This window comes from Trachypithecus francoisi, unplaced genomic scaffold (genome assembly GCF_009764315.1).
Source record: "Trachypithecus francoisi isolate TF-2019V2 unplaced genomic scaffold, Tfra_2.0 Lachesis_group1, whole genome shotgun sequence".
Lineage (NCBI taxonomy): Eukaryota > Metazoa > Chordata > Mammalia > Primates > Cercopithecidae > Trachypithecus > Trachypithecus francoisi.
In genome coordinates this window covers 35937652-35954245 of record NW_022681454.1, presented here as the reverse complement: position 1 = coordinate 35954245, position 16594 = coordinate 35937652, and the positions used below count along the sequence as shown (strand labels likewise).

Genomic DNA, 16594 nt, shown 5'->3' with positions numbered 1-16594 from the left:
AATAACACAATAACCTATTTCTGTATTTTGTACTGAAGCAAAGGTGGTGTATTAGTCCATTTGTATTGCTATAAAGGAATACCCGAGACTGGGTAATTTATAAAGAAAACAGATTTATTTGGCTCACAGTTCTGTAGGCTGCACAAGTATGGAACTGGCATCCACTCAGCTTATGGTGAGGCCTCAGGAAGCTTACAGTCATAGTGGAAGGCAAAGGGGAAGCTAGCATATCAGATGCCAGGAAGGAACAAGAGAAGGAGGGGGTGCCAGGCTCTTTTGAACAAGTAGATCTTGCATGAACTCATAGAGAACTCACTCATTACCATAAAGACCACACAAACCATTCATCAGGGATCCACCCCCATGACCTCTCACTGAGAGGTCCCCTCCTAGACCTGCCTCCAATATCAGAGGTCACATTTCCACGTGAAATTTGGAGGGGATAAAACACCCAAACCATATCAGATGGACTTCTAGAAGACCTGTACCCTCAACTAGTTAGTTCAGCATGTTGTCCATATGGAGACTTCCAATTTTCCAAGGAATTAGTGATTTCTCCACAATAAATTTATTAGCAAATAATAATTTGTAATTTGATTTTGGCTTCATATTGTTGCATTATATCAGCTGTACTGTAGTCCTACATGAGCTACCTTTCTACAATGACAGATGCAACAATAAATTTTGATAAACTCAATTCTATATTACCACTGCTTTATATAGCAATTACAAAAATGTTCTCCCTTAATTTGTCATTGCCTCTTAACTCTTGGACACTTAAATGTAAATATATGTAGACTTCTGGGTTTAGCCACGTACATGGACACACATCAAACTGAAGTGGTGTATTACAGGGACACTTGAAGGCAGGGACACTTTTCTTTTTTATCATCTATAGTATTGGGTGCCATACTGGGAACTGATTAATTATAGAGAGTTGAAGGAGTAAAAATCATAATTGAATTTTTTACTTGGGTACTATCGCAGAATGTCACAGTCACTTTTTCTGTCTACTGGCGTCACTTAGTCATTAAGACCAGTGAAAGCATTTTCTTACGTATTTCTGAATCTAATCAAGGGATATAGTTCCAATCCATTGGGAACCACTGTTCTGGAATACAACCAGCTCTCATTGTTATTGGAATTTGTAAGACTTGTATTGAAAATGTTGAAAAGTTTCATTATTCATTTAGCAGCCTAATTTGTAAATCTATATTGATCCTCTGACTACTATTAAGCCCATTTTCTCACAAAGTTTCTAACTTTGCTAATAATGTGTTTCTGATTTTTCAGTGATATGCTCCCTTTTTGTTTTAATGGATTGATCATATGACTGATACGATTGTACTATGCTGTTTTCCATCCTGTCACATATAGTCAGGCAAAGGTGATTCTAGAAGTTGTCTGAATGACATCATGGTTTAATGAAGTAACCCTTGGTTTTCAGTGTTTTGCTTTCCTTGTTCAACTAGGAGATTGATGACAAAGCTCTACTGGTAATGGGTGATGGGGAGGGAGTTTGGGAGGGGCTTACTGTAGTGACTTTCCTTATTCAAGACATTAGGAGGGGGAAGCTTGTCCAACCTATTATTATTATTAGTTGAGACAGGGTCTGCCTCTGTTGCCCAGACTGGAGATGAGTGGTGCAATCTCAGCTCACTGAAACCTCCTCCTCCTGAGCTCAAGCCATCCTCCCACCTCAACCTTCTGAGTGGCTGGGACTACAGGTGTGCACCACCACACCCAGCTAATGTTTGTATATTTTGGTTAGAGACAGTTTCGCCATGTCACCCAGGCTGTTCTGAAAATCCTGGGCTCAAGCAATCCGCCCACCTCTGCCTCCCAAAGTGCTGCAATTACAGGCATGAGCCACCTCACCCAGCCTGGCCCAACCCATGAGTTTTTAAAAGTCCCACAGATGGTTTAGGATGTTTCTAACTGATACCTCCTGGCCGACCCCTCACACTCAACTCCTGATTTGAGGACCTCTGTTAAGGTTAGATGAATTGGAGAAATCTGTGCTTGAAATCAATATGCTCCATACTAGTTTGATTACTTAAATAGACAACATTTTAAAACAATGTGCACCTTCCAGTCCTCATCACAAAGCAAGGAAGAAGTTATTCAGCAAACATTTATTGAGCTGAGCAGTGAACAGTAGACAAGATCCCTGCCTTCTTGGAACAGTCAACAGATATCAGCAGTAGTAGATGCCATGGAGACAGATAAAGCAGGGATAAGGGATGGTGAGTCACAAGGCATGCTTGTATAGCATAGATTAGGGAGGGACCACCTCTCTGAAGAGGGTGCATTTGAGCAGAGACATACCAAAGTGATGGAGTGACTGGAGACATGGGTGTATGCTGGAGAAGAAGGTTAGAAAGAGACAAGATCAAGAGGTAAGGTCTGAGGAAGGAACAGAAAGGAGGCTGGCTCTGAGGCTGTCAAGTGGTGGAGGGTGAAAGTCAGGGAAGATTAAGTTTGGAAGTCATAGGGAGTGATATGGTGTGACTTTTCTTATGACATTAATCATTCTGGCTCCTGTAGTGAGAATCTACTGTGTTGGGGAGAGGGAGCCAGGACAGAATCAGGAATATCAGTCTAAGAGGCTATTGCAGTGGTCTAAGAGAGAGATGATGGTGGCTTAGGCTGGAATGTGAGCAGGGGAGATAGATAGTGTTACTGAATTCAGGATATAGTTTAAAGGCATAGCACAGTAAAGTAACAAGGTGCTGTTCATTGAGTGATATGGTAAGCTGGACATGTAACAAGTGCTCCTGAATGTTACTTCCCTTTCATCGCCTCATGGAATTGGTTTGGGATAGCATGGGGAGATACACAGCCATGTCTGTAACACCAACTGTTTATACATTCTCTAAATATGTACTGTGTATACATGATGCACCATGTTTATAAGCAAGTAATCTGGCATTCATTGTGCAGCTTATATGGGTTTGTCCTGTTGGCAGAGTTTATTATAATAAAATAATAGTGATAATGGCAACATTTACTTAGAATTTGTAATGTCCAGTTGTTGTTATAAGTGCTGTGTATATATTAACTCATGCAATTTTCACAGTAACCCTATGAAGTAGGTACTAATATTACTCCCGTTATTTTTGACTAAGAAACTAAAGCACAGAGAAGTTAAATACACAAGATAGTAAAGCTAGTAAGTGTAGGAATTGGAATTCAACACAAGTTGTCTGGATTCAGAGTCTTGGCATTGATATTACACTGTCTGTGGAACAGCAGAATATAGTTAAACACTTGCTATGGTCTGAATGTATGTGTCCCCCATCCCCCACTCCTGATTTGTGTGTTGAAACCTGACTGCTCAAGAGAATGGTATTAAGAGGTGGGGCTTGGGGGAGGTTATTAGGTCATGAGGCCAGAACTGTCCTGAATGGAACTAGTCTTCTCAGAAGAGAGGACTGAGGGAGCTTGTTTGTTTGCCCCTTGCCCTTCTGCCACGTGAGGACACATAGAAGGCATTATCTATGATGTCTGCAGGCACCTTGACCTTGGACTTCCCATCCTCCAGAACTCTGAGTAATGCATTTTTGTTGTTTATTAATTATCCAGTCTAAGGTACAGATGTTCCCCAACTTATTATGGTTTGACTTGGGATTTTTCGACTTTATGATGGAGTGAATGTGATATGCATTTGGGAGAAACCACACTTCTCTAGTGATGCTGGGCAGTGGCAGCAAGCCTGGCTCCCTCTCAGCCACACGTTTTCAGCTTATAATATTTGCAGTATACAATGGGTTTATTGGGATGTAACTTCATTGTAAGTCCAAGAGCATTCTTATTTTGTTAAATCAGTCTGAACGAACTGCGACAACACTCTAAGAGGTAAATAGTGTAGGAATACGGAGAAGAATGCATTTCTTGTTCACTAGAACTCTTGTGAAGGAAAGTGTTTTAGACCTCAGAGAACAGAAAATTTAACTGTGGGGACACAATGACTATAGTGGTGAAAATAATTACAGCAACGAAGTGAATGTTTACTAAGCATCAGTACATGCTAGGCACTATGTGCGAGTCACTTATGATGGATTATCTCATTTAATCTTCACCAATGCTTGGTACTCTGGAGTATTTCCATTTTATGGGAAAGGAAATGGAGACATTGACATAGGCACGGGCCTATATTTACACTGCTAGAAAGTGGAGGAGGTGGGATTTTAATTTAGTCTTACTGCAAACTTATGTGCAGAATGTTAGATGGGGGATTTTATCCAAGAGGAGGATAGTGATGAGCTTAGGCTCAGGTGGGCTGGTATAAAGCATGTCTGGGAAGCCTCAAGAACTTAGAACTGTAATTACCACATTTTTTTCACACATCCCAGTTATAATTGGAGGATGTAACACGTGTAGACTCCTAGGACCCACAGCAGTTGTTGATGTACAGAAGATCCACAGATCAGTACCTGGAAGGTCACTGATCTAGAGTGTGGCATACATGCCATAGACTGCAATTGGAGGCCAAAACATGGAGAGCCTCAATTTCGTATTAAGGAGCTTTCACATACTGAAATTTTATAGTTAGTCATGATTATCTCTGTGTATCTAATGATGTGCTTGGGGCTAGAGCATCTAAGGAAAGAACTGAATCTGTGAACACTCTTGGGTGTTCACACAGTTAAAATGTCAGGCAATTTGGAGGACAGAGTTGACATTAACGTGCAGTGAGGATTTTAGGGCTGTGGGAGGGAGCCTTTTTCATGGCATGAAAAGGAAACAGATTCATTAACCATATTCAGCATGTTGAGTGATAGAGATGGTTTTGGGTAGAGCTTTTGGTATATCTTTATTTGATTTGACCACCTAGGGAGTATATATGTATCTGCCAAAGAAAGGAAAGGGCTGTGTATTAAAATGAAAGTACACACATATATACCAAAAAACGAATACAGTAGGGTTCTCAATCTCTTCTGCCATTTTTATCAGCCTCTCTCACATCTCTTAAACATGTTCCAAGTGCTTTGCAAAGCTCTAGTATAGAAATTATAAATATATGTTAAGGAAGGAATGATTCATTCTCTTTTGAGGGGTTGATAAGAACCCTTCACAGAGGAGGTAATACCTGCCTATTTATAATTTTAAATGGTGCTTAAGAAAACAGATAGTGTATGCAAAAAGGCATGGAGCTACTAAACAGCTTGTTGCCTCAGGGAAATAATTGACAAGAATGGACTAAAGTGAATGAAGAATATTGGCAGAATTTTTGAAAGGGTTGAATATGAGCTTGTAGTTGATACAGAGGAATTCCTGTGTCACAGGAAATATGAGCATGGTGTCTGACATATAATTGCTGTTTACATCAATAGCACCTGCTATTATTATTGCTAGAGACAAAAATGTGATTTGGCACTATAAGCAATATAAGCATAGACTTTATCTGGTTGAGCATGTGGAGTTACATACCGAGTTTGTGTATTTGATAGTTCATTGACTGATGCATGGAGACTGGGCTGAGAGATTTGTTCAGAGACCATTGCAATAATCCAGGCAAAAGATGTCATGAGGTTTGGAACCATGACAAAAGCAGTAAGGATGGAGTAAGTGTATTAGTCAGCTCAGCTGCTATGACAAAATACCACAGACCATGTAGCTTAAACCACATACATTTATTTTCTCACAGCTCTAGAGGTTGAGAAGTCCAAGATCCATTTGCCAGCTGATAATTTTCCTAGTGAGATTCCTCTTCCTGGCTTACAGATAGCCGCCTTTTCCCTATGTCCTTACGTAGAGGGCTCTGGGACCTGACGGAAAGAAAACTCGCTGGTGTCTCTTATAAGAAACTAGTGCTATCTTATCAAGGTCCCATCCTGATGACCTCACTTAACCTTAATTCCCTCCTTGGAGGCCCTGTCTCCAAGTACAGTCACAGTAAAGGTTAGGGCTTCAAGATATGAATTTTGGGAGGACATAATTCTGTCAGTAGCAAGGAGTAAAATCGGGAGCTCACCTGCTTCCTTAAATGTGGTGGATAATACAAAGGTGGACTTGGGAATGCAGTCTAGGTTTTAGATTTGGGGTAGGGATGGATCAGGAGGTTTCTTGATGTGTATGTGTGTATGTATTTTATTGAAATTGTTTTTCTCCTATTAACGTTTTTGTGGACATTGGTAAGCAAAACTGTGACTTTTTATAATTTATTCTACTTCAGAAGGAAAATGCTTCTAATACTCTCAAGTTATTGGCCAATTTATCATGTTTATAAATTCTAAAGTGGGTGAATACATTATGTCCACTTATTGTTCCATTGGTAGTAATTATTTCCATCCTGTGATAATGCTAGTAAAAATAGACAATACATTTGTTGCGAAATAATTGTGTAGAATAAAAGTGGCTTATCTGAGAATTGAGTTTGTGTGTAGTGTTGAGGTGTAACTTTTCTTTTTTCAAATCTGTCTATCTATCTATCTATCTATCTATCTATCTATCTATCTATCTATCTTTCTATCTATCTATTTTTGAGATGGAGTCTCGCTCTGTCTCCAGGCTGGAGTGCAGTGGCACCATCTCAGCTTACTGCAATCTCTGCCTCCCAAGTTCGAGTGATTCTCCTGCCTCAGCCTCCCGAGTAGCTGCGATTACAGGCGTGCACCCTCCCCCCCACAGTTAATTTTTGTATTTTTAGTAGAGACAAGGTTTTACCATGTTGACCAGGATGGTCTTGATCTCCTGACCTCAATTGATCTGCCCACCTTGGCCTCCCAAAGTGCTGGGATTACAGGTGTGAGCCACCACACCTGGCTGAGGTGTAACTTCTTTGTGTGTGACATTTAAGAATTTTAGGTGTTACTGTGGGATGCCTTATTGACAAAGGGATTTCCTGCCTTTCATCATTTATTTTGTATTTTTATTTCTCTGCTCCTGCAGTGTGTCCTGAAGAAGATATATGCTTTCCCTTTTATCCTATACCTGTTTGTTACTGCTTGCTGATATTTTAAAATAGTTGAAGCAGTAGCTTATGGGCACTTGGCATGTAGCATATGCAGAGTCCAAGATATGCCTTTTGTAGAGCTATTTCAAGGGGTTTTTCAGTCCTGCATCAAAGCCTGCTCAGGGAAATTTTCCTTGTTTGGGTGTGTCTCATTTTATTACTTCAGTATATATGTGTCATGCCTGCTCTGTACTTTTTTGTTGACACACAGTGTACAGAAACTTGCACATATGCATTTTCATAAACTGAACACACCTGTATAATTAGCATCTGGAAAAATGGACTTTTAAAAAAAGTTTAATTATGTTGTTTGGGAGAAAAATAAACTTTTATGAATCTGCTGTGTACTTTGGGGGACACATGACCCTTAAACCTTTACCTTGTCCTTTTATATTAGCATATTTTCTGTTGTCTAATGTATTTAAGAATTAGCTGATTATTCAATGTCATATCTTGTATATCACTATTGTTTACATATAATGCTGCCTGCTTTTATGAAATGAAAATTATTGAACTGAGAAATATGTTCTGACTGCTTTTTAAGTATTTGAAAGAAAGTGCAGTGAAAGGGAAAGTTGTTTATAGTCAGTTACTGTTAAGAAAATTGCATAAAACTTGAAAGTCAAAAGAACATTCTTTCAGTGCCTTTGCAGGAATAGTGTTTAACAAGACCACCTTAGAGATATTTTAATCCCAATTTTAATTCCTGTGCTTGACTTGGCTATTTATTATTTGAGTAGCACATAGACACTGAGAAGTTACCTGTATGCTTATAGATTTTTGTCCAGTAGAAAAGATAACCCCAAATGTTATGGCTTATTATCCTGTAGGACATTAAACAGGTTTTTATCTAACCTAGCTATCCTAATACTTTAAAAAAACCTTTTCTGATGGACTATATAAATCTTTTCCACAAATGCTCTTGGATCCAATCTTACTGACTTACTGGTTCCCTCATTTTTAATTAAGAAGTTGAATAAAGCTTTTGATATATGTTTATTTGGTACGTGTGTCATTGTCATTTTTTTTCACCTTTTTGAAAGTCATAGTTTGATGCTGTCATAGCATTTCTGTCCTGTACCCTCACATACGGAGAAACTGGTTTTCTAGGGCATGCAAAGCAATGCACAAAGATTCCAAATGCAGAGTGAAAGTTAGTGTCCTAATTTCTGTTGTTTCTTCAGAGAAAGTGTATAAAAGTAAATTTTAATAATTAAAATAGCCTAATCATTTTTATTTTTTTTCTAGGCTTAAGCACATAAAGCAGTCACTGTGAAGAAAATAACATTTTAAGAAACTTTTCTGTCACAATTGATAGAGGAAAAGCCAGCAGAGAAGTGCATCTTCTTGTGTGTGTATCTCATCGTGCCACTTTTTGTAACTCAACTTAGTAATGAAGCCACCATTATGTCCTCAGTCAGTGAAGTAAATGTGGATATAAAAGATTTCCTAATGAGCATTAATTTGGAGCAGTATCTCTTACATTTCCATGAGTGTGGTTTTACTACTGTGAAGGACTGTGCAGCAATAAATGACAGCCTGCTACAGAAAATTGGAATATCACCTACAGGTCACCGTAGGAGGATACTTAAACAGTTACAGATAATCTTGTCAAAAATGCAAGATTTTCCAATATATGCAAATGTTCATAAAACAAAGAAGAATGATGACCCTTCAAAGGATCACAGTGTTCCATCTTCTGATCAGAATATCTGCATGGAACTTTCCAGTTCTAGTAGTGTTCAGACACCTAGCCCACCGCAGTTGGAGACTGTTACAAAAAAACTTGAAGACGATGCAAGTGTGGAAAGAAGCCAGTATCCTCAATCAGATAATAAGCTGTCTCCTCCTAAATGCGACTTCCCCACTGCAGAAGAACCACACCTGAATTTGGGTTCTTTGAATGATTCTTTATTTGGTAGTGAAAATATTAAAATGGAGTCTTTGATTACAAAGAAGACTATGGATCACATAATTGAAGAACAACAAACAGAAAAAGTTAAATTGATCTCAGAAAATCTCAGTAAGCTCCCTAACGCAGACTCTGAATGCCTTTCTTCTGTTGGCTGTTCAACATCAGAAACGAATTCTGGAAATGGAACAAATGATTTATTAGACGGATCACCACCATCCCCATTCTTTAAGTTTCAAGGAGAAATGATTGTAAATGACTTGTATGTTCCATCATCACCAATTCTAGCACCTATGAGAAGTCGTAGCAAGTTGGTTTCAAGACCATCTCGATCTTTTCTGCTAAGACATCGGCCTGTACCAGAGATTCCAGGGTCAACAAAAGGAATTTCTGGGAGGTAAGAATCTTTACAATAAGCTCTAAGCATTAAATTTGAGGGAATTTAGTGATTTTTAACAGTTATATTTTCAGTGTTCCTTTCTAAATTTGACTATATTCATTTACCTATTCAACCAACATTTTCTTTTAAAAATTTTCCTCCTCCCATTGTGCATTATTTCCCAGAGTCTGTTTCCAGTTTATAATGCCTGGGACTCTTTAGCTTTTCCCTATTTAATTGGGGGAACATCCCTTCCCTTAATTCTATCTGGATATTCCTTTCCATACCAATTCCCCACACCTAGTATTGTAGTCTTTCCATTAGTGCAGTTCTCATATTTGAAATGTTGACTCTGTCTCCGCATTAGATGATTTGTTCTTTGACAAAGAACATGTTTTTAATGTTTGTATCTCTGCTGCCTGGCACAATGCTTGGCACCAAGTAATAATTCAACACACATCTATTGAACTTGGTGTTTAGTCACTGTGCTTGGTAGGAAGGATGCAAAGAGGAATACGGTGACTTGCAGTCTCGTGTAGAAGTCACATGTAAAAAGATGGTGACATACAGCTCGGTATGAAGCTAGCCTCACTAGAGATGAGACCTCTGGGACCCAAAAGAGGGGCTCTACCAATGTGGTTCTTCTACCCAGGTAGTAAGTCATTGGTATCCTGAAGTAACAGGAGGATTACCTAAACAGTTTGGGAGGAGGTAATTTGTAGCAAAAGAGGTCATCAGCTTTAGCTTTCAGAATTTGTGACTCTCAAAGTTATACCTAAAATAGTTGTGGTTTTCTCTAGGGTTGGAGTAGGATATTGCTTTTCCCATTAAAAGTTAACACTTGTCTCTCTGCTGAGACACGAGGCTGTTCAAGTTTGACTGTTACTGTAGTGGCACTAAATGCTTTACACACTTCCTGCACAGGCTCCAGGCTGGAGTTTCAGCAGGATTCCTCTTTTCTCCCCATGCCTGCTGTTCCCTCTACTCCCTTTGAATCTGTGGCTGCCTCTGATTCTCTTGGCCTTAGGTACCTTTGGTAATTGCAGTGCAAATAGTATTTGCAAGAGAAAAGGTGGCAATTTAGTATTTGTGAGAGAAAACATGACCATTTACAAGACTCTGTTAATATAAGTATCTCCTATTAGAGCATAAACCTTTTGATGGCAGAGGCTCTAATTAATTTGTCTTTATCTTGACATCCCTAGTACCAGTAGCAAAGTCTGGTATTTACTAGAAAATCAATATAGTGTCATGTATTAAACACATTTATTAAACAACTAGTGTCATCTATTAAACACTAGTTTGGTTTATAATTTTGCAGGGGTTATCTAATGTTCACAGTGGCCCTGATAGGGTCTCTGTGAACTTGGAGTAGGTACTGTTCACCCCATTTTACTTATGAGGTAACTGAGGCTTGGGTTAATTTCTCCAAGTTCACATTCACATAGTGAACTAGGATTTCCTACCAGTACATCTGACTCCAGATCCCACTTCCTTAACCCCTCATTGAGTAAATATTGTTGAAAATGTTGATTGCCTTTATAAGAATTGGATTATTTATTGGGATTGTAAAGGACACTCATTTTGTTTGACACTTTAGCTTTAAAATAGTTTGCTAATTTTGAATAATTAAAAGAAAGTGAAAGAAAAATGACAAGTCTTCAGATGGCAGATGCTTTTGACATGCCAGAAAGTTTACTATGTGTACACACATTAAAGCTGCATCTTTGCCAGAATTGAATCCCTTTGGTAGCTGTAAAGGATAGTCTCACATAAGAAGCATTTGATTTAAGTTTCAAACAGCCCATGCTAATTTTCATGAATTTTACAGGGACTCTTGATACTCATTTAGTTGTATAGGGGAAGCAAAATTCCACCTCTTTCTTCTTAGGGTCCCAGCTGGGCCTGAGAATTAAATGGATATAAAACAGATTAACGGGAGAAAAGCATACAGATTTATTTCATACAAGTAATACGAGTATTACATGGCACGAGAATCCTCATAAAGAGATAAAGACCCAAATAAGCAGTTAGAGTGAAACGCTTAAATAATGAAATACAAAAAGAGCACTAAGTTGTGAAAAACCCACTAAATTATGTGGGGAGGCTTAAAAGATACGTTATTTAACAAGGTCTGTACAGAATTCTTTGGCCTCAACCTTCCTGTCCTTGAGGACAGGATGTTAATTTCTTTCAGGGGAATTTCATCTTCTGCTTTTAAGGAGGCTGGAAGATCAGAGTTCTCTTTTTACACCTGTTGTTTTCCAGTACTTGAATTAAATGCCCTTTATTCAAAATAGTCAGTATGCCAGAGTGGTATATTTTCAACTTCTTCCATTATAAATGTAACTTTGTATCATATGAAAAGCTCGTTAGTCAATTTGTGACTGAGTCTTTGAGAGTGGAAACTACATTAAAATTAGTAGTAAATAATTTAGTACTAACTATATCATAGCACTTTTTTTTTCCATGTGATTTTTAGGCCAGATTACCTATTCTAACCTTTCTTTTCTTTGATTGTGGTGGTTAATAGCAACAATGCTTTTGTGGTGCTCAGATCATAAAATGAGCAAATAAATTATTTTCAGAGTTCACTGTTTGTTTTTCCTAGTACTCCTTTCCTATGTTGCAAATAGTAATTCCATGATTTTCAAGTGTTGTAATATGACTTTTTAAATAAAATTGTGGGTTATGTAATGTGAATTTCTCTTTGGTCAAGTGATAACACCTGCAAATGATATTTAGTGCATTCCTTGATATACCAAATGAAAATATTTCTTTATGGCCTGTGTTTTTAAAGGAATTACTAAACATTTCATACAGCTGTTCAAAGGAATATGGATGTCGACTTTGAAGTGTTTTCCTGACATAGGGCTCTTTGTTTTTCTCTTCCCGACACGTGCCCTCCTGCCTCCTTCCTCTCAACATAATCTGATATAATTAATGCTCTATCAAACTTTTTGTCTTTGTTGCAGACTTGGGTTCTTCCCTGAATTCCTGCCTGCTCCTTTTATCTGGAGAGCTGGCCTGGACAATAACCTCAGGTTATCTTTTTTTTTTTTTTAATCTTCTTCTTATTATTATTATTTTCACTTTTTTTTTTATTATACTTTAAGTTCTAGGGTACATGTGCACAACGTGCAGGTTTGTTACAAATGTATACATGTGCCATGTTGATGTGCTGCACCCATCAACTCATCAGCACCCATCAACTCGTCATTTACATCAGGTATAACTCCCAATGCCATAGCTATCCCCTCCCCCCTCCCCATAACAGGCCGGTGTGTGATGTTCCCCTTCCCGTGTCCAAGTGATCTCATTGTTCAATTCCCACCTATGAGTGAGAACATGCGGTGTTTGGTTTTCTGTTCTTGTGAAAGTTTGCTGAGAATAATGGTTTCCAGCTGCACTCATGTCCCTACAAAGGACACAAACTCATCCTTTTTATGACTGCATAGTATTCCATGGTGTATATGTGCCACATTTTCTTAATCCCGTCTGTCACTGATGGACATTTGGGTTGATTCCAAGACTTTGCTATTGTGAATAGTGCCACAGTAAACATACGTGTGCATGTGTCTTTATAGCAGCATGATTTATAATCCTTTGGGTATATACCCAGTAATAGGATGGCTGGGTCATATGATATTTCTAGTTCTAGATCCTTGAGGAATCGCCATACTATTTTCCACAATGGTTGAACTAGTTTACAATCCCAACAACAGTGTAAAAGTGTTCCTATTTCTCCACATCCTCTCCAGCACCTGTTGTTTCCTGACTTTTTAATGATTGCCATTCTAACTGGTGTGAGATGGTATCTCATTGTGGTTTTGATTTGCATTTCTCTGATGGCCAGTGATGACGAGCATTTTTTCATGTGTCTGTTGGCTGTGTGAATGTCTCCTTTTGAGAAATGTCTGTTCATATCCTCTGCCCACTTTTTGATGGGGTGGTTTGTTTTTTTCTTGTAAATTTGTTTGAGTTCTTTGTGGGTTCTGGATATTAGCCCTTTGTCAGATGAGTAGATTGCAAAAATTTTCTCCCATTCTATAGGCTGCCTGTTCACTCTGATGGTAGTTTCTTTTGCTGTGCAGAAGCTCTTTAGTTTAATTAGATCCCATTTGTCAATTTTGGCTTTTGTTGCCATTGCTTTTGGTGTTTTAGACAAGAAGTCCTTGGATCTGCTTTCTGCTTGGAGGGCTCCCAGGGACTAGCAAGGCCTCCAAGTGAAGGTGGTAAGGAAGGAGATATCTTTTGAACTATCTCTTGAGAGCTAGATCAGGACTAGGCTCCAGCACCAGCTCCTTCCTTTTTTTAAAAATTATATTTAACATTCTGTGAAATGATGATCCACATATGGCATGTAATTATTTTTTTTATTTGGCTGCATTGTCTAAGGAGTAAGTAAGTACAGCTCATAAGGGATAATATCTTTGACATTTACCTTTATGTCACTGCTTTTCTGGGCAACTTTAGTGATTAAAAATATTTTTAAAAATAAAACCTGTAGGTATGCTGAATGCTCACTTTTATAATCAGAGTTATTCATTACTTTCTCTACTTTTATATTCAGATTCTTTAAACAAACCATTTTAATTCTGATACCAATGATAGTTGTCTTTGTCTCTCTGGCTACCATGACGAAATACCGTAGACTGGGTAGTTTAACCAATAGAAATGTTTCTTATCGTTCTGGATACTAAAAGTCTGAAATCAAAGTGTTAGCATCCTTTGGTTTTGGTGATGGCTCTCTACTAGCTATCAGATGGTGGCCTTCTTGATGTCTGCTTATGTGAGCTTTGTTCCTGGGCTGAGCAAGAGCGAGCCATCTCTGGTTTCTGTTTTTAGAAGGCTACCGGTTCTATTGGAACAGGGCCCCACCTTATGACTGCATTTAACTTTAATTACTTACCTAATTTAAGTACAGTCACGTTATGGGTTAGAGTTTGAAGATATGAATTTTGTGGGGTGGGGATACAATTTTATTCACAACAGTAGTTTTTCTTTACTTGCATAGAAATTTGTTAATTCTCTATTTAAGTAGCAGAATTTAGGTATTTTCAAAGGGCTTAGAAACATACTGCATTCCACAGGCAAGGACTGTTAGTCCATCACAATTGAACATCTGCAGGTTTCCTGTATTTCCAGATTTAGGGTTTTAAAAATAATAAAATTGACATAGGGAAAATATTAATGAAACATTTACCAAGTTAATGTGAATCAGAATCATTGATATTTTTGATTTGGGTTTTATTTTTATATTTCATTATTATTTGGGGTTTTCAAGCATTATTTCCATTTGAACATAAGTTTTAGCTTACTAAAATAAAGCTTTATTTTAAAATTTCCCTTTTTTGAAACTCCACAAATCAATCTGTAAATATACATGCTTTATTTCTCAAGCTTATTTACATATGAGATGATTTCTGAGCCCTTCCACAATGACATGTATTACCTGGATATGTTTATGATGCTTGGGGCATTTTTTCAACAAGGGTTAGCTTGTGATTCCAGAGCACTGAGGGGAAGGGATAAAGGGGTGCGATACAAAGATGAAGATGAGATTATGACTTTCAGGGAATTTATGAGGAAGAAGGAGAAGGAGGTACCTTCTCAGTGTTTGGAGGTAAGCTAGTAATTCTGGCTTCCTGGTCAGAAACTCTAGTAGGAGTCATATTTTAAAAATAGTTTATTTCCTACCAATGAGATCACTTGGACACAGGAAGGGGAACATCACACACCGGGTCCTATTGTGGGGAGGGGGGTGGGGGGAGGGATAGCATTAGGAGATATACCTAATGTGGATGACGAGTTGATGGGTGCAGCACACCAAGATGGCACATGTATACATATGTAACAAACCTGCACGTTGGGCACATGTACCCTAGAACTTAAAGTATAATAATAAAAAAAATAGTTAAAAAAATGGTTTGAAAACCACAACAAAAATATTAAGACAAAGTTATTTATAAATTGAAAAATTTCAAACATGCATAAGAGTATGCAAACTATCATGTTATCGTATAATACCATCTAGATTAAAAAATAACATCTTGCCATAGTGGACCCAGACTTTAGTTTATTGAGAAATAATAAATTCAGCTAACTCTTCTGCCTCCTTCCTTTGTGCCCAGAAGTAACAAATATTCTGAAACTGGTGTTTATCCTACTCATGCATGCTTTTGTACTTTTACTACAGATGCAATAGCATTGCTGTAGATGTTTTTGATTAATGAAAATGATATTCTTTTATAGTTTGGTGTTTCACTTAATATTTTTGTGATTTGTTCACATCAATATATGTGTTTTATATAATAACTGTTGTATAATATTTGATTTTAAAAACACAATTTATTCTCCTAGGTTGTTGACACCTTTTTCACTATTACACATATAAAGTGTTCATTTTGAGGACTTTAAGAAACAAATGCACACATTAGGTTTACCAGGAGGACCAACAATTTTTTTCTGTAATAAAAATAACATGTTTTGCTGAGTTTTTATATTATGTAGGCCCCTGCCTTATGCTCTTAAAAGCATCATCTCATTAATCATCATAATATTCCTAGGCAGCAAGCCCTGGATTTTTCCCCCTTCAATAAATGTAGAAAGCAGATTCAGAACTTTTAAGTAACTAGGTTAACATCATAAAAGTATAAGAGCAAGAGAGGATGATGACTGTGGTTCGGTTTTTAATTTTCACAAATCAACATGCCTTATATTTCAAAGTTAAAAGCAGTTTTCAGGATAGCTGGTGGTAAAATAGTAGAAAAGAAAGACAAAATTGATCTTGAATCTTGGATTTCTACTTCTTAGCTGTGGGACTTGAGCTGGGAGAACTTCCCGCCTTTATTGGTAGGATTAGGACACCAAGTCCTACCTCATAAGGCTGATACAAGGAATTAATGTGAGCTGTAGATAAATAAAGCCACTTGCTTTTTGCTTTGGGCATAATAGGTGTTAGAATATAAGAAAGGTTGTGATAATTTATTAGTAGATAGATGAAAATGTAAGTTGCTACTCAAGAGTTTTCAGAACAACTTACTTCCTATATTTTTGCTAATTTTTCATGTCTAGCAGTTCAACTGAACTTGGTGGATAGATTGGTAATCCCTTGTAGGTAGATATTAAATGAGGCAATCAATACAAATTATCAAAAACTTTTTTCTTCACATTTTATTTATTGGTAAAACCAACAAAATATTGCTTTAAAATTCCACTAATGGGTATACTTAAAATATTCAAAATCTTTTTTTTTTTTTTTTTAAATTTAAGTTAAGCATTGTGGCTTAGGTCCTGGGTAAGGAACAAGACTGCCTGTGTTTGAATCTCAGATTGGTTACTT

At 37.6% G+C, this 16594-nt stretch overlaps 1 protein-coding gene across 4 annotated transcripts in view; it reads left to right on the top strand.

Moving 5' to 3' along the window:
- The window catches only part of ARAP2 (ArfGAP with RhoGAP domain, ankyrin repeat and PH domain 2), a 179253-nt gene that overhangs the window by 6739 nt on the left and 155920 nt on the right, over nt 1–16594 (top strand). For all 4 annotated transcript variants that reach the window (XM_033213941.1, XM_033213944.1, XM_033213942.1 and 1 more), the window contains exon 2: nt 8207–9267. In XM_033213941.1, the coding sequence (XP_033069832.1) occupies nt 8366–9267 (902 nt within the window). In that variant the 5' untranslated portion in view covers nt 8207–8365. The remainder of the gene's footprint in view (nt 1–8206; nt 9268–16594) is intronic.